Below are 23838 nucleotides of genomic sequence, written 5' to 3'. Positions count from 1 at the left end.
GTGAACGCATAATCTCCGTCTTAAATTATGGCTATTATGGAGAAATCTCGTTATTTCATGCCATGCGTTGAGTGCCAACGACGAGAAATCTCGTTATTTAATCGTTATTATTTTTATTAGCGATTTTCATTCATTTTTCATCAATCTAGCCTCACGTTACCATTGGGGATCTATCTGAGCTCGAACAGGGAAAATGCCACCCCCTATCGTCTCTCTGGATGGTATTGCACCCATTGGATTGGACTGAATGAAATGGATGGGGAAAAAAAGAGTCCGGAATCCACATTTTACTTATCAGGCATGTAACCCGAGCCGATTGCATTCATTGCCGAGCCGCAGAACAGTGTGGAATATGTGTTTCCAGTACCCAGCGTTGGATCAATAAACACAATCGATATTTGGAATGGCGATCAGGAATTGGAATAATCTTTTTGGAGAACATCTGATCTGAGGTAAGGAATCCTATTTTACCAGTCTTGGGATAATCAGTTTTTTTTCACCTATATCTCAGCGTGTCCCATATGTGTGTGTGTGTGTGTGTGTGTGTGTGTGTGTGTGTGCTGATCAGGAAATGGATAATCGATTTTTCGTTAACGTGCATAAGTACACATATACTATCGATAATCTAGCGTTTATTTGAAAACTATTCATAAATAGGCTGAAAAATTACGTGTTTTGTGTATTCCACTAAACGGCGATTCCTGCAGAATCACCTTTTTTCTGGGCGTTTCCAAAAAAAGAACGTTTTTCAAAATGGTATAAAACGGAAATGTACAGATTAAAAAACAATCCATTTCGACAATGTTGACTGCAAACAAGTCATTGATAAGCGACGGGCGTATTAGACACATAGCCCTAATTTAAGATATAGTTTATGCATTCGCAAATGTGCTCGCCCTCCCATTGACTACAGCGCTGGCACTCGAGCGCTAAATCGTGCGCCCCCTGCTGGCACTCAAAGTGTTAAGGAACCAATTATTTTCTGTCAGAACGCGCCGGCCGGTTCAAGACTAGGTACGGTAACCGGAAACGGCACGGAGCCCTGCCGTGTGAAAGGGCTGTCTGTGTAATATATTTTTATTGCTGCTGCCATGCGCTTTAAGATAATGTGTTCAAAAATAGATTTCCCTAAACAATTCATGCGAGTACTCAATCTGGGAAAACATTACTCGTGCCCATCCCTATTACACACACACCCCTGGACAATCGGTTTATTCATGCATGCGATTCAGGAGCATCTCTGGGAAATGGACGGGGGCCAAGGTCATTGTGATTACTGTACCTTCCGGCTGGGTAACGTTAAGACTTCCGTGTGGCATATATATTCAGAAATCCTCACAATTCTGCAGAGTTCAGGTAAAAGAAAAACAAACCTTGGGGTCGGGGCCAAAATAGAATCCAACAGAACCCCGAGATTGGGTCGGTTGGTTCTGGTAAAAAATAAATACGCAATCCAATATCACTATTGCTAGGGATGCACCGAAATGAAGATTCTTGGCCGAAATACAAAATAAGGAAACACTTATTATACTGAATACCGGTATTTTCAAAATGTATTTGTCAATTTGTACCATTGCATGAATTAAATATAATTGATTTAACTTTTAAATGAATAAATAACAATGTATCTGTGATGAAAAAACCTGTATTAGTCTATTGAACATTGCCCTTTCCACCAGATATTATAACAAAAAAGCACAATAACTGAAAATAAATAAATAAACAAGTCACTGTTTGTGCTTGTGGATGGGGCAGACAGGTACCTGCGTGCCATCTGTACCAGCTCTAGAAAGCAGCCTTGATTTGTCCTCCAATATTCAAGAGGGCTATCATGACTGTACTTGATCCACGGTATAAAAGACCATTACTTTGATGTGGGGGAAAAGCAGCGTGCTCCTGAAATGATCCAGGGTAAATTGGTTTTGATGGAAACGCCAGGTGATGATGGAGATGGGGCGTGCAGCACAGAGGACATGTTGTGCAAAAGAAAACATCATTCTGTGTGCACGCTGCTTTTTCCCCCACATCAAAGTAACAGTTTTTATACCGCGGATCAAGTACAGCCGCGATGCAGTACAGGGATTCAGATTCGGGAGTGCAGCGTGTTCACATAACAGCATGGGTTGCCAGCACTGTTTGAACCAGGGTCTGAGCGGCTGAGTGGGAGGAGCTTGACGACACTGTTTGAACCAGGGTCTGAGCGGCTGAGTGGGAGGAGCTTGACGACACTGTTTGAACCAGGGTCTGAGCGGCTGAGTGGGAGGAGCTTGACGACACTGTTTGAACCAGGGTCTGAGCGGCTGAGTGGGAGGAGCTTGACGACACTGTTTGAACCAGGGTCTGAGCGGCTGAGTGGGAGGAGCTTGACGACACTGTTTGAACCAGGGTCTGCGCGGCTGAGTGGGAGGAGCTTGACGACACTGTTTGAACCACGGTCTGAGCGGTTGAGTGGGAGGAGCTTGACGGCACTGTTTGAACCAGGGTCTGAGCGGCTGAGTGGGAGGAGCTTGACGGCACTGTTTGAACTAGAGTCTGGAATATGGCCACCAGTGATGTCATTGGGGACCTTGAATCCTTGTGTTGCGTTAATTACAGCTCCATGAAATGATGTAGATGAAAAATAGCAATACCTTGTCTTATAGGGACTGCAACTATCATTTCATTGAGCTGTAATTAACCTCTTAACAGGCACCCCCAAAAGTGGCAATTCTTTTACTTGAACTTGAGGACTGCATACTTTTTTTGCAAACCAAAATACTATACTTTATACTTATAGCACATGCATGAGCCTGGTCTCTTTTGAAAGATGACACTGAAGTTTCTGAGACAAGAAAATTCACTTTTAGTGCTAATGAAATAGAGTAACATAGGTCTGAACTTGTTACTAACGTGTTTCTGTCAGTAGTAGTAGTTAGTAGTCCAGAAGTAGTATTTTGGTATGGCTGAAAAAAACACCCTGGGTCCATAGCCTGATGTGTTGTGTAAATTGTGTAAATGTGATGTCCAAATTAATAAAAATCCGTTCAGAAATGAGTGATGAGTGATTTTGGTCAAAAGTTAATTCAATAAAATCAAAAAAGGCTGCAGAAACTTTCCTCATTGACTTTGCCTCCAATGCATTCCGTGGATATTTATCTTCCTGTTTGCGCCCCTGACTTTTCACCTAGATACCTGATTCGCTCATTCCCACGTGGGGTATCATTGGAAGGCCAGACTCATTGGTTACAACCCTGTCCAATAATTTTCGAGATCGCCAAATGATTGATTGAGGTAGAGGCTCGGGAGTCGGGAGTGGTCCTCGAGAACCGCTGAACGGATTTTGTCGCCTGAAACGGCAATCGACAGGCAACAGATAGGGCTTTAATTCTATATATATATTGTATTAAAATATCAGACGATATCTAATTTAGATATTGGTTTGCTTATACCATATTTCATGGGTTCAAATACGATCAACTTTAATGCCAGATCGATAATGACCATATGAAACTAGAGATCGCAAGGAATACGTTGATACCAATGCTATCGTGCTAGCTTAACCAAAGAGGGGCTAAACAGGGCTCCAAATATCAGATATTTTGAAGGGAAAAACAAATGCAATATTTTATATCCAATTCCTAGTACTGTAACTGTAATGTTAGCAACTGCAATTCTAGCTGCCTTCAACCAGCTATGCCAGCTGTTTGCGTCTCACTTATTATTTAAGTGTATTCTATTGATGTAATTGTGATGCAAACTAAATAAATATCATTATACTGGCATTATTTACATTAAGTCATTTAACTGATGCTTTTATCCAAAGCAACTTCTGTACAACAAGTCAGCAGGGGTACAACTCTAAGGGTGATATTGTTTGTCAAACAGTGTCGACATTGTGTGCTACAGTCTTGAGTGCATAGTAGAATAGACATATTAGCATAGTAGGTAGCCTAGTAATATAAGCAAGGTAGCAAAGTGCATAATGGTAAAAGACAATCGGCCAATGAAAAACCCAACAGTTGACCACTAGTCTTAATTAGAATTTCTTTGTCGTCAAGTAAGTTTTTTCATATACAATGAGTTTGTCTGCATTTACCATCATAACTATTTAGGAGCAGTGGGCAGCCACAGTCCGGCACCTGAGGACCAACTCCAGCTGTAATGCCAGTGCCTAGTATTAGGGGTGGACGGTATGGTCTAAAATTTATATCACAGTATAATTTGAAGCATAGACGGTAACGGTATATATCACGGTATCAGTGTTTCCGTTAGAATAATTTTTTTTGCCTGATAGGCAGGCTATATAAAGAATGACATCCTCAAGGCATGTAGATTTATAATATTTTAACTTAAAACTAGGCTACTTTTGCGTATAAAGTCATTATATTCCAAATAAAATAAGTCCAGAGTCCGTGCTGCTCCCATTGCAAACAGCCGGGCTGGATGCTGGATTTTGCTAGAAGCATATGTAGCTGCAGAGCCGCAGAGCCGCAGAGCCAGCGACGCTTTCAGGTCTGGTCACAGCTTTCAGCCGTTGGGTGGGGGGGCGCTGTTGAGCGGACCTGACCTGAAAGCGCCGCTGGCTCTGCGGCTCTGCAGCTGCATGCTATTCGCAAATCCACTGCTTGCAGCCGTCCTCCCGGCTCCCGCTGCAGCCGTCGTTATCAAACACTACACGCATATCATAATGTTTACAGCAAACTGTAGTTGATCACCAGGTATGTTTTATTAACGTAGAATAATTCATATAAGAAAAACGATAGGGATATCTCTTACCTTTCTCCACTGGTTAAAAATGCCAGGAACTGAAATTGAAACTTGCTGTGCGCCGCGGTGATATGTGTTTATTATGAAATGACAATTGCGTGTTGACACGCCCACTGCGCGAAGCCTCCTAAATAACTTTTTCCAGTTTGCACATATCTATTATCTATGACTAATTCTATCTATTTTTAGGGGCAAATGCGCTGTGGTTACATGACGTCATTGCTATTTTAGAGCTGCGCTACCGGTTACAAGGTATAGTCAAAATCCATACCGTAGAGCAAATTAATACCGTTTATACCGTATACCGTTTATACCGTCCACCCCTACCTAGTATGTACAGGGATTAAAGCAAAAAGAAAATCTCCTCTTTTTTTCAGGCCAAGTCATATTCTTATTTTAACCTCCACTGTTTTTTTTTTTAATAGCGTTAACATTTTAAGGGTGCCTACTTGTTTCGGTTTCATCGATAATCCAATGTACAGTTTCCCCCCCCCCCCACCCCACCCACCCAACCACCTCCAATGTACAGTTCCCCCCCCCTCCACCCAACCTACCCAACCTTCTCCAATGTAGTTTCTTCGTCAAATGTATATACTCTCTTTTTTAGACTCTTATTGTATCACAAACAATACTGTATTTGTAAATCTGGTATGTCATAAATGTATAGATGTAGCAGTATTGTCTATCTGTATGTCATGTGTGTCATATATGTTATGATGAATTGAAAATGGGGGACCCTAAGGCGGTTAGGTGGTCGAGCGGAGATTGCGTTCGTCACCAGCCCCGGAGCTGTGAGCTTGGTTCGCCTGTTCGAATCCAGCTCACAGCTCCGGGGTTGTCACCAGCTTGGCTGGCCGTCTGCACTGATACAATTGGCTGTATCAGAGGGTGGGAGAAGCTGGCGGGGTGGGTCCGGGTCGTTGTAAACAGCGACTCCTACAGTTCGGTCGGGGCGCCTGCTAAGCGCGGATTGGACGTGAGGGGGATAGTGTGGTCCTCCCACACGCTACGCCCTCTCAATGAGAATCCGCGCTGCCAGGTGAAAAGAAGCGGTGATTGGCTGGACGTGTGTCGGAGGAAGCACGTGGTAGCCTCCACTCTCCCAAATGATCTGACTGTGGGGGGTAAAGCGCAGCGACCAGGAAGGGACTGGGAATTGGCATACGACTAACATTGGGATGGGAGAAAATCGGAGGAAAATGGAGGGGAAAAAAGACCAATAAAAAAAAATAAAATAAAATGGGGGACCCTGATGAAAGTCTTTCTCTGGTCTGCATCCCCTTAACAATTGTGTGTATTGAGCCATACTGTACTGTACCCATTCTGCAATCTGTTAATAAAGTTTTCAATCAATCAGACAAATGTATAGAAAAGCTTTTATTATAACCATATAACAAAAAATTATATTATTGTTTATGAAAATGTTTTAGCCCTATGCTTGACTATTATTTTAGGCATGGCAACAAATAAAATAATAATAAAATGAATAAATAAAATATTTAATAAATAAATAGGCTACATGTCTCTCTTTTTGTGTTACAAATTGTGCTCACCGATATGAACATAGGCCTCTTTACTTACTTATGGTACTTTATGGTATTCCACCATGCCATGTGTGTTTTTATTTTATAATGCTCAGGAGTCATGATTATTGCTGAAGTCTGAGTCATACAATTCTCACTGGCTTTCATAACCTAACAGACTAACCTTTCTTGCTCAAGACTTGTTTATGAGTTTTAACACTTTCAGTGCCAGCAGGGGGCACACGATTTAGTGCTTGAATGCCCACCATCCACTTCAATGTTAGCGTTATTAACGCCTAATCTATGTTTTAAATTATGGCTATGTGTCTAATCTGCCCGTCGCTTATCAATGACTCGTTTTCCAGTCAACATTGTCGAAGCGGATTGTTTTTTTATCTGTTCATTTTCGTTTTATAGCATTTTGAAAAGCCCTTGTTTAAGGAAAATTTAAAGATTCCATGATAAAAGACATTTACTGGAATATTCTAGAATACACAAAAACTGTCATTTTTCGGCCTATTTATGAATCGTTTTCAAATAAATGCTAGATTATCGATAGTATATGTGTACGTATGCACGCTGCGAGCTGAAAATCGATTATCGGAGTACCTCATCAGTGATCGCGCACACAGCCACACACATAGGGGAAAAGCTTATATCTCCTTGAAAACAGGTCTGATTATCCTAAGAGTGGTAAAATAGATTCCTTACCTGAGATCAGATGTTATCCAAAAAGATTATTCCAATTCCTGATCGCCATTCCAAATATCAATCGCTTTTATTGATCCAACGCTACATACTGTACATATGTATTCCACGCTGTTCTGAGGGTCCACAATGAATCCGATCGGCTCGGGTTACATGCCTGAGAAGTAAAATGTGGATTCCGGATTTCTCTTTTCTCATCCATTTTCATTGAGTCCATTCCAAAAGGGTGCATTACCATCTGGGAGACGATAGGGGGCGGTTTTTTCACATCTGAGCTCCTACAGGGGCTGCATACCAACGGGAGACTCGGTTGATGAAATATGAATTCAGATCGCTAATAAAGAAATAAACGCTAATAAACGTCGTGGGCATTCAGGCATTGGGCTGATAAAACGTAATATGACGTGATGGGCACTGAAAGTGTTAATAAGAGAGCACCATCTCTCTCAACCAAAGCAATGCAGGTAGACGGCAACAGAACAATTTTGATTGACAGTCGATTCTGCCAATTACGTCACACCGCTTGCACCCGCCTCTGCTGTTCTTACCACCAATCGGCAAACGCTTATTTGTTTTTTACTTCCGGGAAGTCCGCCATTGATTTACACGAGAGAATCAATAACAAACGTACCAGAGCTAATAACAGGAGTACCAAACGAGGCATGATGATTTTACTGCAACAAATGTTATAATAAAAGCTTTTCTATACATTTGTCTGATTGAAAACTTTATTAACAGATTGCAGAATGGGTACAATTCAGTACGGGCTCTCTGAGCAAAGGAAGGAACTGAGCTATGAATGACCAATAACAATGCTATATGGTCGGGTAAATACGCTGATGTTATTGAACGTGTAACTATAACGTTAATGCCACAAAACGAATGCCTTTGTTAATCATAAGTAACTTTGAATCAGTAGCATGTGTGTGTGTGGGGTTGTGCAGGTCGTTTGACTGAAACTTTTTTCTACTATTAGTGTAATCCTGTCTCTCGAGTCGCTGCGTGCGTCCTGCCATTATTGCTCGCCAGGACTGCTTGGCGTGGCCGCGGTAGGAAAAAAATTCCCTTTTTCATGATATTTGACGCCTGATTGGCTCAATTTAGTTTCAATCTGTATGCATCTACAAATCATATTATACCAGGTAGCCAATTGACGGGAAATCCGTCAGACTCCGAATCAAATGGACGGAACTCCTAATCAAATGGACGGAATTCAGTCTCAAGACAGAACGCTTTAATGCCTGTATGTACCTACTAGCATGCATGTCTTTTTAACAGAGTTTGCCATATACGTGTCACTCATATTAGGGCTGAGCCGCAAATTCTAAATCAACATTCAAATTTTTTATTAAAAAATAAATTAAAAATGTAAGAAAAATTTAAAGGGGACATGCATTGCTATTCCTTGCACTATTTGGGCAACTTTACACAATTCCTGAGAGTCTATGGAACACATCAGAAAGTATTTCTTTCCAAAAAAATTCATTGTTTTATATTTTTGATCAAGTACTCAAAAGCATAATTTTTCAGCCTCAGGATTTCAGGCTATTTTTGGATGGGCTCCGCCCATAAGCGCTTTGAGTGAGAGTCACCCACAGTCTGCGACTGGCAAACAGAGAGAGATAGAGATAGAGAGAGAGAGAGAGAGAGAGAGAGAGAGAGAGAGGGGGGGGAGAGGGAGGGAGGGAGAGAGAGAGGGACACGGAGCATAAAGTTATCTCTCCACTGCTTCCCCTGCGCAGTCCAGGTTGTGTGTGTAAATGCGTGTGTGCCACTGCTTCCCCGCGAGGTCCAGGTTGTGTGTGTAAATGCGTGTGTTTGTGTTTCACACACTCCTGCACCGCGGTCCCTCTCTCTCTCTACCAGGGAGAAGCCCCGGGCGTCAAATGCGTGTGGTTCACACACTCCTGCACCGTGGTCCCTCGCTCTCTCTCTCTACCAGGGAGAAGCCCCGGGCGTCAAATGCGTGTGGTTCACACACTCCTGCACCGTGGTCCCTCGCTCTCTCTCTCTACCAGGGAGAAGCCCCGGGCGTCAAATGCGTGTGGTTCACACACTCCTGCACCGCGGTCCCTCTCTCTCTCTCTCTACCAGGGAGAAGCCCTGCGTGTCAAATGCGTGTGTGTTTGTGTTTCACACACTCCTGCGCCACGGTCCCTCTCTCTCTCTCTCTCTCTCTCTCTACCAGGGAGAAACCCCGCACGTCAGGTTGTGTGTAAATGTTGTGGGACTTGTACAGCACTTTGTTCAACTTTGTCAGTGCTGTAAAGTTTAAACCTTTTTAAATCTTAGACAAACGAAACACTTTGCTTTCATGAAATATTGTAAGCCGTCATTTGAGGCTTTATAAAAGCACCACAATGAACACAAATCTGTCAGTGCCGAGTCCGACCTCATCTTAAATAACAAACAGCATTGCTTGTTGTAATTAGGCCTAACAAAAATAATGGTTTGGTTCCGGTTGCCGACCGACCCTGCCGATTTAGGTGCGACCCAATTATATATTTTTTTTCAATAAAGTTTCATAAAAATCTTAGTCAAACCTTTAGTATTATGGATATTAAACATGCTGGCAGAGTACATGCATCCATGTTGTTGTGAACATTTTAATTAAATAAAGAAATTCCCTATCCATAGTCGCCGTGGGAATTATTTTTATATATTTCTTTTATGCCTTAACACTTTGACGCCCAACCACGAGTTAATACGGGTTTCGAATCCATGCGTTGTGGACAGAGTCACGTATAAAGCCGTGGCAAGTTGTTATTGCTTTTATATCATTTTAATAACCAGGTCAAGGTCGCGGAGCGGCACTGCATATATTCCCTAGTCTGTGAATTTGAGGATGTGCAATACCGGCCAGATCCTCTTAGGGGCGCCATCGCTCCACTACAGTATGCCCTGTGGGCGAACGGATGACTTTTTTCCCCCCCTTTCAATGGATATTTTTAGTACCCGGATTCTGAATCAGCATCTTGTACCGTGGATTACGTTTCGAACCGCAGATTCCACCATGGAATAAGGGGATTTATCATCAGCCAATGGACATATCGATCTACCAGATGCCGATCGATAACGGGGAAATGCTAGGGGGTATCTCACCGGCTCATGGTAAGATCTTTTTCACATAAATTACAGCCGGATCAGAGCTTGCTATGATACGCAACCAGCCGAGCAGCGTATGTGGCTAGTTACACGACCACCGTTATTGGTAATCAATAATAATAACCGATAAATATATGCTTTGGGACAGTCCCGATGATATGCAGTTTCAGAGTTATTTCTTTAGCATATGTAAAACGGAAATGCCGTTGAATATAACGTTAGCCACTATTAGCCCTATAACTAGCCTTCCAGAAAATATACGAGACAAAATCCGCTATAATGCTTATATTCACGGCGCTATAAAATGACCCTATTGATGATTTTTTTTTTCTTTAAGCTATTTTGAAGGGACGGTTTATGAACTCAATTGACAATGAGAATGGACAGATAGCAATACTATAAAGTATAGATTTAGCTCTACAAAAATACACCGGCCTGTTTACAAAAGCTGGTCCTCAACCACTATATTAGACGGGTCCCAGCAGTCGCCAATGTGTTAACAAAGAGAGGCAGAGTTGATTTTGCAAAAACAAAAACAAAAAAAATTTACTTTATTTTAATAGATTCGAATTTTATTTTCATATTTGAATCCCATGCCCATCGAACGAAGCTTCGAAGCTTTGAAGCTTTGAAGTATTTAAGACAGCCCTAGTGTAAAATGTGTGTGTTTGTGTTTCCCCGCACGCGCCGTCAGGTTGTGTGTAAAATGCGTGTGTTTGTTTCCCCGACAGAAGCTCCTCTCTCTCTCTTTCTCTATCTCTCTCTCTCGCTCGTTCTCTCTGCCTCGCTCTGTTTGAGGAAGTGAAGATATTTCCATTCGCTCTGCTGTGGCTGTCAACCACAGAGCCAATCAGATCACAATCAGCTCCACCAGCTCCTTGTTACGTCACCTTGCAAGTCAAATCAGAATGACCTAATTCAATGGAGGAGGAAATGGTCTCAACTGAATTAGAGGAATCCGCCAATATGGTAATTAGAGACACAGACCCCTATTGATACTAACCCCTATTACTATAAAACAATGCTAAACACTGAAAAAAGCCATTTATAATGCATGTCCCCTTTAATATATATTTTTTTTCATGTATCTATTTAAACCAATAGTGTTTTTCTTCACAGTTTTAGATAAAGATTAGGCTACACTAATATTATAGTATTATAGTATAGGACTCGTCATAAAAAAAATTATAAAACATTTATCATAAACGATGTAGCCTATCTGCATCCGCTTGGCACTCTGCGCTCCATCAAGACGTCACCATCACTTTCGTACCAACCGTGCCCTTATTGGATTATTTATGTTGACGAAATTGATGATTTATATTCATTAAAGAAAGTTGATTTAATTTAAAAAAATACTAATTTAATCAGATTCATCACTTTATTCAAATTGAGGATTTAGTTTGAGGATATTTTATAAAACACTGACGAAGTTCGAAGCCCAAAAACAGGCTTCGGGAACAGCTCTAACTCATATGCACACCGTCAACAGTAGCATATAGACCAGCCTTGGCCTAGTTACATAAATGATAAAGTAAAGATAAGTCTATCCACCTCTGCTCATAACAATGAGAAATGAGACTAGGGCTGGGCGATATGGAAAGAAATGAAGATCACGATATTCAGAAGCCCTTTTGTCGATTGTTGTTTTTTTTATCCACGATACAATATCACAGTTAGACGATATATATGGATATATGTGGATATATATTGTCCAGCCTTAAATGAGACTTCTTTCACTGCTACCTTCTCTCTCTTGGCTGATAATGCACAGGCAAGGGGTACCTACTCTGGTATGCATCACACAGTTGACCCTGTCTGCCCCTGGCTCTCTCTTCAAAGTTATGCAAGAGGAAGATGGCCAGAAACTATACTTGACGTACAGAGGGGCACGCGCAGGTCACAGACCCTGTGCAGCTCATTACCACAACAGAACAATAGTTCCTGAGGTGCCCGGGTCTAATGACACCTCTCTCGTGAGGACAGGGGACAAAGTACCACGAGGCATTATGCATTAAGAGAAGTAATATCAACCGTTGCAACTCCAGCTGTGGGCCTACTACTACATTTCTTCTTCCGTTTATCAAAAAAGGTGCAACAACCAACCATCTTTTCCAAGGTTGTGCGATAAGCCCTTTCTGCATCAAACTGACGGCGACGATTGGCCGAGGGTAGCGCCGCTAACGCTGCTATTGCCCTAAAGCGTGAGGAGTCTACTACAGGCAATAATCACCATTATTAAACATGATCATTCATCGATTTGAGAAGATAATTTGATGACGACCGAATTAGTTTTACCTTTCTTCTTTCAGAATAACTGGAGGAACATGCCGTAGCTCAACACAAGCTGAAACTAATGTTTGGGCTTGGAGGAGGTGAGAGCATGTTTAGCCAACATGACATCTGATATAAATAGGAACCATAGAATCTTAACTGACTTAAAATTGTGCATTGCAAAGCTTGGCTCCGCTAATTACATCTACACCTGTACAGATCTCAAACCCCACCCTCTTTACTTGATCCTCCCGTCACAACTCTTGCCGATTCCCTCGGGACAAATAAAGGTGATTGAATGATCAAGAAAAGAGGGCAGGGTTTAAATTAGACATGCATTTCCTTAGATAAGCATGGACTCTCACCTTGTAGGGTTCCCCAAACAGGGGCACATTCTCCGGGTTGAGCTCCTTGTCCTGGTTGGTCTCCTGGTTCCGTTGCTCCCGCGCTCGCACGCGAAGGAGGTTTCTCTCTTCAATGTTGTACAAGCTGTGGGCCATAAAGATCACACAGAGAAATAAACACATGGTGACTCACTTTTGTTTACCCATGAAGTAGCATCCCATCTTAAGTAGGGATGCATCACGCCAACACCAAGCTAAGAGATTTAGATTAGATTACAATGTATTGTCATTATACAGCACAAACAGTACAATGAGGGGCGGTTAGGTGGCGTAGCGGAGATTGCGTTTGTCACCAACCCCGGAGCTGTGAGCTAGATTCGCCTGTTCGAATCCAGCTCACAGCTCCGGGGTTGTCACCAGCTTGGCTGGCCGTTCACACTAATACAATTGGCAGTATTAGAGGGTGGGAGAAGCTGGCGGGGTGGGTCCGGGTCATTGTAAACAGGGACTCCTACAGTTCGGTCGGGGCGCCTGCTAAGCGCGGATAGGACCTGAGTGGGATAGTGTGATCCTTCCACACGCTACGCCCTCTCAGGGAGGATACGCGCTGCCAGGTGAAAAGAAGCGGTTGATTGGCTGGACGTGTGTCGGAGAAAGCACGTGATAGCCTCCACTCTCCCAGATGATCGGACTGTGGGGGGTAAGTGCGCAGCGACCAGGAAGGGGATTGGGAATTGGCATACGACTAACATTGGGATGGGAGAAAATCGGAGGAAAATGGAGGGGGAAAAAGATATACAAAAAAAAAAAAAAACAGTACAATGAAAAGAAGTTTGGCATCCAACCCAGAGTGCAAATGTAACAGTAAAGTGAAGTAAAAGTCACATGAATTCTGACATGACCGTTCAGACTGAGGTTGAATTGCAAAAAAAAAATTATAATAATAATAAGACCTGTATCCGATTTAGGACCACATATGAAAGTTGCTCAAATCAGAATTGAAGAGATCAGATTCGATGTGATTAGTGCTCTTCACACGGTCATGAAAGACAGATGTGAGTCACATGAACCAAAAGATCTGATTTGCCTGCAGTCTGAACGTAGCCTAGTCAAAAATTAAACGTCTTCATGATCACCTCAATTATGAGCTTGATAAAGGCTGATAACCATTTTAACTGATCTCAAATTGGTTATGTACTGAGCTATGCATAAATGGATTTCACTTTCCTAGCCATATCCCACAAGATAAAGTCAGACAAATATGATTTAAAATGTTATTAAAACAGAATCTTTTGGCAAGGGATATTTGAAAAAAAAAAAAAATATATATATATATATAATATATATTATATATAAAAGTAATACATTAAAAAAAAAAAAAAAAAAAAAAAATGTTGCCTCCAAAATCTTGCGCCTCCATTCCAATGAAACAAAAGTAAGCGGCACCTTCCCGCCTCCATTCCAATTAAACGAAAGTAAGCGGCACCTCGACTCCACCTCTCTACAACAAGCACGTGGAGATTATCTGTGTTGAAAACAACAAGGACATGTGCAGCAGACAGACGAAGAAGCGAAGCAATGCCGTTTGTTATTTAAGACTATGTCGGACATATTTGTGTTCATTGTGCTGCTTTTTAAAGGTGTCCCGACCAATATAAAAATATGTCTTAATAAAACGTGCTTAATTAAGTCGAATTCTGCCTTTGTTTCTATCAACTACATATAAATATTTATATAATTGTTTGCTTGATAGACGAAGGTTGCAACATAATTATGTAATGTCATGTCGTTGGCTGTGAGAGCAGCCCCACTGCACACAGGCAGGGCAGCCGAGTGAAACCTTGTGATAGTCACGAAAGGGGCTACTTAATTAATTAATCCAATCCACTTTATTTATAGAGTGCTGTACAAGTCCCACAACACAAGATTAAAAAAAAAAATATATATATATATATTATATATATATATATTATATATATTATTTAAAAGAAAACGTTTTTTTTTTTTTTTTTTTTTTTTCTCGAAGCTTCCCCCCCGAAGCTTCGATTACCAAAAAAGCTTCGAAGGTCAGCCCTAGAGATGTTTACCTTCTTTGCAGGGCTATAACTTTTTACATTTTATTGCTATATTGACATTACTATGGCCCATTCAACATCGATTATCTATCGTTCAGGATGTGGGAACGTTAGATTTTTTCATTCATACATTGTTGTGTTAATACAGTCTAGAATATACCGTAATTCCTCTAATAGTAACCCCGGCTTGTATTTGTTTCAACTGTAGCGGGTACCAGGCTTGTATTAGGAGGAGGCCTGTATAAGAGGGAGGCCTATATTTCAAATTTTCAAACGGATCATAATGAATAAATCAACATTTTGTGTCAGTTTGAACCCAGTAAAATGTACTGGGTTCATTTATTGAAACCAAGTACTGTATGAAATAGTAAACAGTGCAATTACAGGTGGTCACTGGTCATTTCAACGTTTTCAAAGTGAAATCAAGTAACTAGCTCAGTATGCAGCTCAGTATATTAGTAACCCGGCTTGTATTAGGAGGCCGGCTTATAATTGCTTAGCTCAAGAGCGCACCCGGCCATTAATAGAGACCCGGCTTGTATTTGAGACCCGGTTACTATTAGAGGAATTACGGTAAGTATGTTTTTAAGCTTTTCTGCTGTAACTCCAAAAACGAGTGTTATAGGCCCTGACGCATATGATAGATTATCGATTGGCGTTTCTTTCCTATACACGCTATATTAAAAAATTATCGGTATACATTATGCTTCATCATGCGTGAAGGAAGGGGGGGGGGGGTGTAGTTTATAATTCCTTGATCGTCAGTAACGGCTTTATTTAGTATGGGTTGATATATTGATCAGATGGTTTGCAGTGAAATGAATAAACAATCAGGCTGAAAATAACGTTACTGTCCTCTTACCGTTCGCCGATGAGACTGGAGGAAAAAGATCCCAATTATTTTACGTCGATCTCCTACATCCATTTCCGGTTTGTATGGCGCAATAAACGCCGAAATCATATAGATTATTAAGTTTAGAAAGCGATCCAAATGCACTATAGTGTTTGTCTGGATCCACGTAACAAGATGCGACTGCCGGAGGGATTTCCTCTACGCACCGATCACCACTTCCGGTTTTGGCGAGAGTGTAACTCGCCCGACCATCCACCAGGCGGCGGTATTGAGGCGTTGCAATCTCATACAGGGTCCCACTGCAGTCCAGAGGTTGGCTGGATGAATTATGAATGCCATGGCGAAACATTTTTATATTGATCCCAAAAACTGCGTAAGTCGTTCTTGGCGTTCAACGCATGGTGGGCAAAACCGGCGTAACTCGTTCTTGGCGAACAATGTGTTAATGAGGTAAAATAGTGGTGAGACGTATGCATTGCAACAACATCATTATGTTATCAACGTCAATTTAATTAGCTGTTAAATTAAGCGTGTATGAACAAATGTGTGGGCATATAGTTGTGTACAGTTAAGTATTCTTAGCTATTTCACAATTATTGGATATTGAATTATTGTATATTAAAGCTAGTCTTGTGTGTGTGTAGTGTACTAGTCCAAGTCTCTACTAGAGACTCTAGTCCGACTCCTTTGTCATGTTTACTTGTAATGTTATATGTTATGATGTAAGTATTATGTCTGTGTGTGTGCTAGTCATTTGTCCTGTTTACTTGTAGTTATGTGTGTCGGTCACAATGTAGGTTTTTTATGGACCCCAGGAAGAATAGCTACTGCTATCAAGTCAAGTCAAGTCAAGAGTTTTAATTGTCACGGCATACAGGTATACAATGAAATGCGGCTGGTCTTGCCCGCGACGATGTGCAATACAGTGGTACAACATATAATAGAATCCAATAAAATACAGTGGTACAACATATTAATAGAATCCAATAAAACAGTGCAATAAACAGGTACATGGTGTGCCATCTCGGTATCTGTACATTAGTATTTACAGAGCATATAGGACATGCTAGGTAGCTTTAGTAGTGCAATACACTGTTCCTGATGTTATACTACTTTAAGTGGCCTTTCCTCTGGCCATAAGTGTGCGTGTGTGCGGCATGAGTGTTAAAGTGGCTGCTAGTGTGTGAGCGTGCTCAGCGTGCGTGTCGTGTATGTGCTTGTGTGTGGATAGTTCAGTTTCTGTGTCTCTCAATGTTCATTGTTCAAGGCTCTGATGGCCTGGGGGAAGAAGCTTAGCCTAAGCCTCTCCGTCCTAGTAGCTGGAGTTCGCAGGCGTCTGCCTGACCTCAGCAGCTGGAACAGGCTGTTATTGGGGTGGTGGGGGTCTTTCATTATCCTGCAGGCTCTGGATTTGCACCTCTTGTTGTATAGAGCCTGCAGGGGAGGTAGCGCAATACCCGTGGTACGCTCGGCTGAGCGCACCACTCTCTGTAGGGCCTTCTTGTCCTGTGCCGTGCTGTTCCCATACCAGGCAGTGATGTTTCCGGTCAAGATGCTCTCTACAGCTCCTGAGTAGAAGGACTGGAGTATCTTCCCCGATACTCTGAACTTCCTTAACTGTCTCAGGTGGTAGAGGCGCTGCTTCGCTTTCTTTACTACTGTGTCTATGTGTGTTGACCATGTCAGGTCCTCTGAGATGTGGACCCCCAGGTACTTGAAGCTGCTCACCCTGTCCACGGTAGCCCCGTTAATCGTCAGTGGTGTGTGTGTCTCCTGCTGTCCTCTCCTATAATCCACGATCAGCTCCTTGGTTTTACCAATGTTCAGGAGCAGGCTGTTGTCCTGGCACCAACGTTCCAGTACCTCAACCTCCTCTCGGTAGGCCTTCTCGTCGTTGTCCGAGATCAGCCCCACCACCACCGTGTCGTCGGCGAACTTCACAATGGAGTTGGAGCTGAACTTGGCCGCACAGTCGTGTGTGTAGAGTGAGTACAGCAGGGGGCTTAGAACACAGCCCTGGGTGGACCCGATGCTCAGGGTGATGGTGTTGGAGGTCTGACCCCCCACCCTGACCGCCTGGGGTCTTTCACTCAGAAAGTCCAGTACCCAGGCGCTCAGGGCGGAGCTCAGGCCTAGCTCGATCAGCTTGTCCACCAGTCTGGTGGGGACTATGGTGTTGAACGCTGAGCTGTAGTCAATGAACAACAGTCTCACATAGCCCCCCTTCTGACGGTCAAGGTGGGAGAGAGTGCTGTGCAGTACCTGGGAGACCGCGTCATCAGTGGACCTGTTTGTCCTGTATGCAAATTGCATAGGGTCCATATCACTGGGGAGAGAGGCACAAATGTGGTCCTTGACCAGCCTCTCGAAACATTTCATGACCACAGAGGTGAGTGCCACCGGTCTGTAATCATTTGGACATGTTGGGGAGGGTTTCTTCGGTACAGGGATGATGGTAGACATCTTGAAGCAGGCAGGGACTACTGACTCCGCCAGGGATTGATTAAATATGGCGGTGAACACCGGGGCAAGCTGGTTTGCACAGGACTTAAGTATGCGTCCTGTTATACCATCTGGGCCTGCAGCCTTCCTGGTGTTCACCTGCATAAATGCTCTTCTCACACTGTGTTCCGACAACGAGAGAGCGCCCCCGCCCCCCCGCGGTTGCCCCCCCCCCCCTCCACAACAGCCGGTGCGCCAGTGACGTCACTAGCCAGAGGGCTAGCGGCGACACTGTCTACACCGAACCGAGCGTAGAAGGAGTTGAGTTTGTCCGCTAGAGAGGCGTCGTCGCTCCCCATTGAGGGGGCGCTGACTTTGTAGTCAGTTATTGTCTTCAGTCCCCTCCACAAGCCTCTTGTGTGCTGTAGCTAGGGATGCCCCCCGGACCCCGGTTTTAAACGGGAACCGGTTCTATATTAGAAAATACCGGAGTATTTATAAGCTCTGACGTCCTCGGTACTGCTATCGATACTCTAGAGAAATTATTATTATTATTATTATTATTATTATTATTATTATTATTATTATTATTATTTAAAAGTTGCGAACGATCCTCTCTCTGTCTCTGCACGAGAAGCGAGCCGCAGCCAGCGAGTCTCCTCGCGAGTCGCTCGCTAGTGCTACACATAGACATACGGGTCCTACATACGGGTACTCCTTAATGAAAGTGTCCCCGACGCCCCGTGCTATAGCGCTCTGCACACAGACAGCAGCTCTGCATGCACTGAGTCGTGATCATGGCGGATAGAGCGAAGCGTTCTAAAGTATGGATATACTTTACAAGGGTCAATGCCGACAATGCACGTTGCCACAAGTGCAACAAAACATTTGCCAGTAAGGGTGGCAATACGAGCAAATCAATTTATCAAAACATCTGTTGGCAAAACATGATATTAGTGTGCAGAAATGCGCGTATTCGACTGCCTTGCGCGCAGTGTTCCATCTGCATCCACTGCAGCCGTAACCGTAAGCCAAGATACGGAGTTGCCTAGGCTAATAACGAATTATTACAAATAGGCTAATAAACAAAACAATTGTTTAGCTACAAATACTACAATCTAAACTTTTTATAGATCGTCAAGCTGAGGCGTCAGCCACTATGTCCCAGGCCAGTGAGCCCAGGGCCACCACACATCCTCCTCCTCTACCTCCCTCCACCACCCAAAGTCCTTTCTCCCTAGCAGGTAGTAGCAGCTAGAGGAAGGATGACAGAGGATAGGGTGAACGAGTGTCACAGTTCTGTTAGCCTTTTGCATTTGTTGTTTATTATAAAAAGTCTATAATTCAGAGTCAGACACATTTAAAACATTGTTGCTGCTGTTGCTGAAGAAATTATATTAATTTATTATATTTATTTATAAAGTTATATAAAAGAACATTGCTGTTGCTGAAGAAATTATATTTATTTATAATACTTATTTATAAAGTTGTATTTATAAATAATAAAGCAATGTTGATTCTGTTCTTAATTAATTGTCTTTTTTTCTTGCAAAAAAAGAACCAAAAAGAACCGATAAGAGTATCGATAAAGTACCGAACCGTTAAGCAGTATCGATAAGAGTAGTAGTATCGATAAAATCCTAACGATACCCATCCCTAGCTGTAGCTAATTGGGGATCCTAATAAACTAAATTAAACTAATCCCATTTGCACTGTCTGTCAATTTCTTTTTAATCCCCTCCACTCAAAAGCATGTTTGTGTTAACTCCTCTTGGAGGCATGGCTATACAAATTTATATTTGTGCAGGACTTGTTGTCACCAGAGCGCCTTTTTCACATTCTTTCCCTAGAGACAGAGACAGCTTCTCTGTACTTCCCTTGAAATCGGAGTTGCACGTGTGATGTCACTAAGTAATAGGTCAAACGTCCCATGGTCCATTATGTGGTAACTTGACACCTTCAGCTTCAGCACACACTGAGAAGGTATTGACATGTCTCAAAAGAGTATACGCTGCTGAATTGGAATTCCTGGTGAATATGAATGCATGTCCAAATTCATAGATCTTTGCATTAGGGCTGACCTTTGAAGCTTTTTTTGGCAATCGAAGCTTTGGGGCCGAGCTTCGATTTTAATTCGAAGCTTCGAAAAAAATATATACATATTAATTATAATATATATATATATATATTATTTTTATCTTATGTTGTGGGACTTGTACAGCACTTTGGTAAACTTTGTTGTCTTTAAATGTGCTCTATAAATAAAGTGGATTGGATTAATTAATTAAGTAGCCCCTTTCGTGACTGTGACGCAGCCAACAAGGTTTCACTCGGCTGCCCTGCCTGTGTGCAGTGGGGCTGCTCTCACAGCCAACGACATGACATTACATAATTATGTTGCAACCTTCGTCTATCAAGCAAACAATTATATTATATTTAATTTATCATTTATAATTTATAATTATATCAGACAAGAATGCACCTACAAAAGCAGATGATTACAATTAAATTAGCCAACTTGGTAACACATTAGTCATAGCAGCATAGGCATAGCCTTATTAATGTTTTGTGTGGCATCGCGGTAGTGTACAACGATACTTACGTTTTTTAGGTGATTTGACAAAGTTGTTGTAGAGTTGTGATATGCCATTTTCTTCTGGCATATCTGGCACTCGGCTTTTTGGGCATTGTCTTTGCATATTTTAAAGTGTAACCACACGTCTGATGACTTCTTCGTCGACATGTCTGCTGCACATGTCCTTGTTGTTTTCAACACAGATAATCTCCACGTGCTTGTTGTAGAGAGGTGGAGTCGAGGCGCCGCTTACTTTCGTTTCATTGGAATGGAGGCGGGAAGGCGCCGCTTACTTTCGTTTCATTGGAATGGAGGCGCAAGATTGGAGAAAATTTTTAAATAAAAATAAAAAAAACGTCGATTTCATTTTTTATGTTCGAAGCTCGTGCCATCGAACGAAGCTTCGAAGCTTCAAAGTATTTAAGACAGCCCTACTTTGCATTATCAATTAGGGTAAAGGTGTAGAGATGCTGCTAGGATATTTTCAGTAGTTTATTGAACAACTTGGTGGGAAACATGTATGCAAAATTGTATTCAATATAGAAAATGTTGAAAGAGTTTAAAATAAATCAGGAGGGGATCTTTAAAGAAAAAACAACCTGTAGCTTATTTTATTCAATACATTTTCATCTGCAAGTAATTTTTCAACAACAAAAGGCCAACTCCAAGTAATCAACCCATCTCGAACCACGCCCTTGTTTCTTGATCCTCCAATCACAACTGTTGCTCGGACAAAAGCAGTGGTTGTAGGATCAAGAATAGAGGGCAGGGTTTGAGATAGGTAAATTCTGCATTGGTTATGGGACACACAGTATGATGGGTCATTATGGTGGAACAAGTGTCAACCTCACTGACCACCATCATCCTAACCACTGACTTAACACCAACCAACCCGAGGGGAGAGGTAATCCTGTGAAAAGACTATGAGCCCTACAGATCTACAGACTAGGGATGGCCGCGAGTAATCGATTACTTGAGTATGCGCCATTTAAACTGAACTTGAGTGGTTTTTGAGTTGTTGTTTGTCATTTGTGCCACTGAAACCAAAATCTCACTCTGAAATCCTGCGAGACATGAGTTGTTGCAGGAAGACAACAATGGAAGCTGTGGAGCATGAGAGCGTACTGTGAAAGGTTTGTTGCGTTGAAAGCTAGCTTAGCATTATCTAAAAGATAATCTGGGTGGTTCGTGTTTATGCATTTCCTAATTGTGCCAACAACACAATGCCCACTTTGCGTAGCGCTCTATTGATTACAGACATGCCGTTCCATGAGAGGAGAGACCTGTTGCAGACAGAGCAGTAGAGGTAATGTAATTATTACAAATGGTAAATCACTGTTGATATCTCGTTATTGCTGCTGCCATGCGCTAATTCATGAGTACTCAATATTTGTTATTGTTTTTGCCAGTGAAACAGAAATCTCACTCAGACTGAAGTCTCGCTTGGAAATCCTGTGAGGCGTGCGTTGTTGCAGGGAGACAACAGTGGAAGCCCGAGAGAGTTGGAGAGGAGGATTCCATGGAGTAACGTTCCCGCGAAAGGTTTGTTGCATTGGAATACAGCTGGCTTAGCGTTATCTAAGAAGATAAAAACAGCGGTTCGTGTTTGTGCATTTCCAAATTGTGCCAACAATCTCGCCCAGTTCGCGTAGCCCAGCCCTCATAGGCTATTAACGCGGACACACTGAAGTTGTGGCCAGCTAACTGGTAATGTTAGTTATGCTACATGGACCCAAACACTACTACTAGCCAAAGAAGAGAAGACATACTGTACCAAAACAGAGAAGACATCCTGTACCAAAAAACTTTTTTCCTAAAAGAAATCTGCTGTTCCATGAGTGGAAAGACATGATGCACAAGGTAATGTAATTATTACAAATGGTAACTGAATTGTTTTGATTGACAATAAGCATTAACACATTCCCTGCCACGGTTATATCCATCAATGTAGGCTCACTGCCACCACTCTAAGCCTATGGAGATGTTCACCTTCTTTGCAGGGCTATAACTTTTTAAATTGTATTGCTAAATTGACATTACTATGGCCCATTCAACATCGATTATCTATCGTTCAGGATGTAGGAACGTTATACTTTTTCATTCATAGATTCTTCCAAAAATACCTTCTAGAATATAAGTATGTTTTAATCGTTTTCTGCAGTAATTCATAGAACGTGAGTTATAAGCATAAACGCATATATAGATTATCAACTGCCATTTATTGCCGATACACGCTATATTAAAAATTCAATTGTACATGATCGTATAAGTTATGATTCATCATGCGCGGATGAAAGGGGGGGGTCGTTTATAATTCCGTGATCGTCAGTAAATGCTTTATGTAGTATGGGTGATATATTGATCAGATCGGTTTGCAGTGAAAAGAATAAACAATCAAGCTGAAAGTAACGTTACTGTCCTCTTACCGTTCGCCGATGAGACTGGAGGAAAAAGATCCCACTTATTTGACGTCGATCTACTAGATCCATTTCCGGTTTGTATGGCGCAATAAACGCCCAAATCATATTGATTATTGAGTTATGGCAGCGATCCATATGCGCGCCAGTGTTTGTCTGTAGTCCCGCAACGATATGTGACTGCCGGACGGATTTCCCAGATGCACCGATGGCCACTTCCGGTTGTAACTTGCCCGATCATCCACCAGGCGGCGGTATTGAGGCGTTGCACTATTGTGCAGGGTCCCACTGTATCACCAGAGGCTGGGTGGCGGAATTATGAATGCCATGGCGAAAAAATGAAATATTATCTCAATATCGCTGTACAGCGTGATTTGGCAGAATTTGCATGGCCGGCAAACACGCTGTACAACGGGATTGGCGCCCGGCGGTGGATGTGCCAGCGTTTCCGTTAGCCGGTAATTACCGGTATTTGACCGGCAAAATCTGTTGAAGTCCGACATATGTAATCTCTCCGGTCTTAATGTCCGGTGAAAATAATTCCCTGAGTCTAAGCACAATTTGATTATTTGAATTGTATTAAAATAGGCTAAAATTAAATAGCCTATGCGATGAACGAAACGATCATTACATTTGTTTCCTCGTTGCTTCTAATAATGACAACGACGTTGTCAGCGAGAGCTTACTGCTGGGTGTGCGAACTTTTGTGAAGCTGCAGAGCCAGAGCAACAACAGCACAATGCAGTATTCCAGCAGTACTCCAATTCAGCCATTTT

At 42.2% G+C, this 23838-nt stretch overlaps 1 protein-coding gene across 2 annotated transcripts in view; it reads right to left on the bottom strand.

The window, feature by feature from the left end:
• LOC311236579 (AF4/FMR2 family member 1-like) overlaps nucleotides 1-23838 on the bottom strand; it is a 127805-nt gene that overhangs the window by 75812 nt on the left and 28155 nt on the right. For both annotated transcript variants that reach the window (XM_084324265.1, XM_084324266.1), the window contains exon 2: nucleotides 12722-12845. In XM_084324265.1, the coding sequence (XP_084180391.1) occupies nucleotides 12722-12845 (124 nt within the window). The remainder of the gene's footprint in view (nucleotides 1-12721; nucleotides 12846-23838) is intronic.

This window comes from Notolepis coatsorum (genome assembly GCF_963971535.1).
Source record: "Notolepis coatsorum genome assembly, chromosome: 11".
NCBI lineage: Eukaryota > Metazoa > Chordata > Actinopteri > Aulopiformes > Paralepididae > Notolepis > Notolepis coatsorum.
Note: the sequence above shows the minus strand (reverse complement) of the source record. Positions and strands in the feature narration are given on the sequence as shown.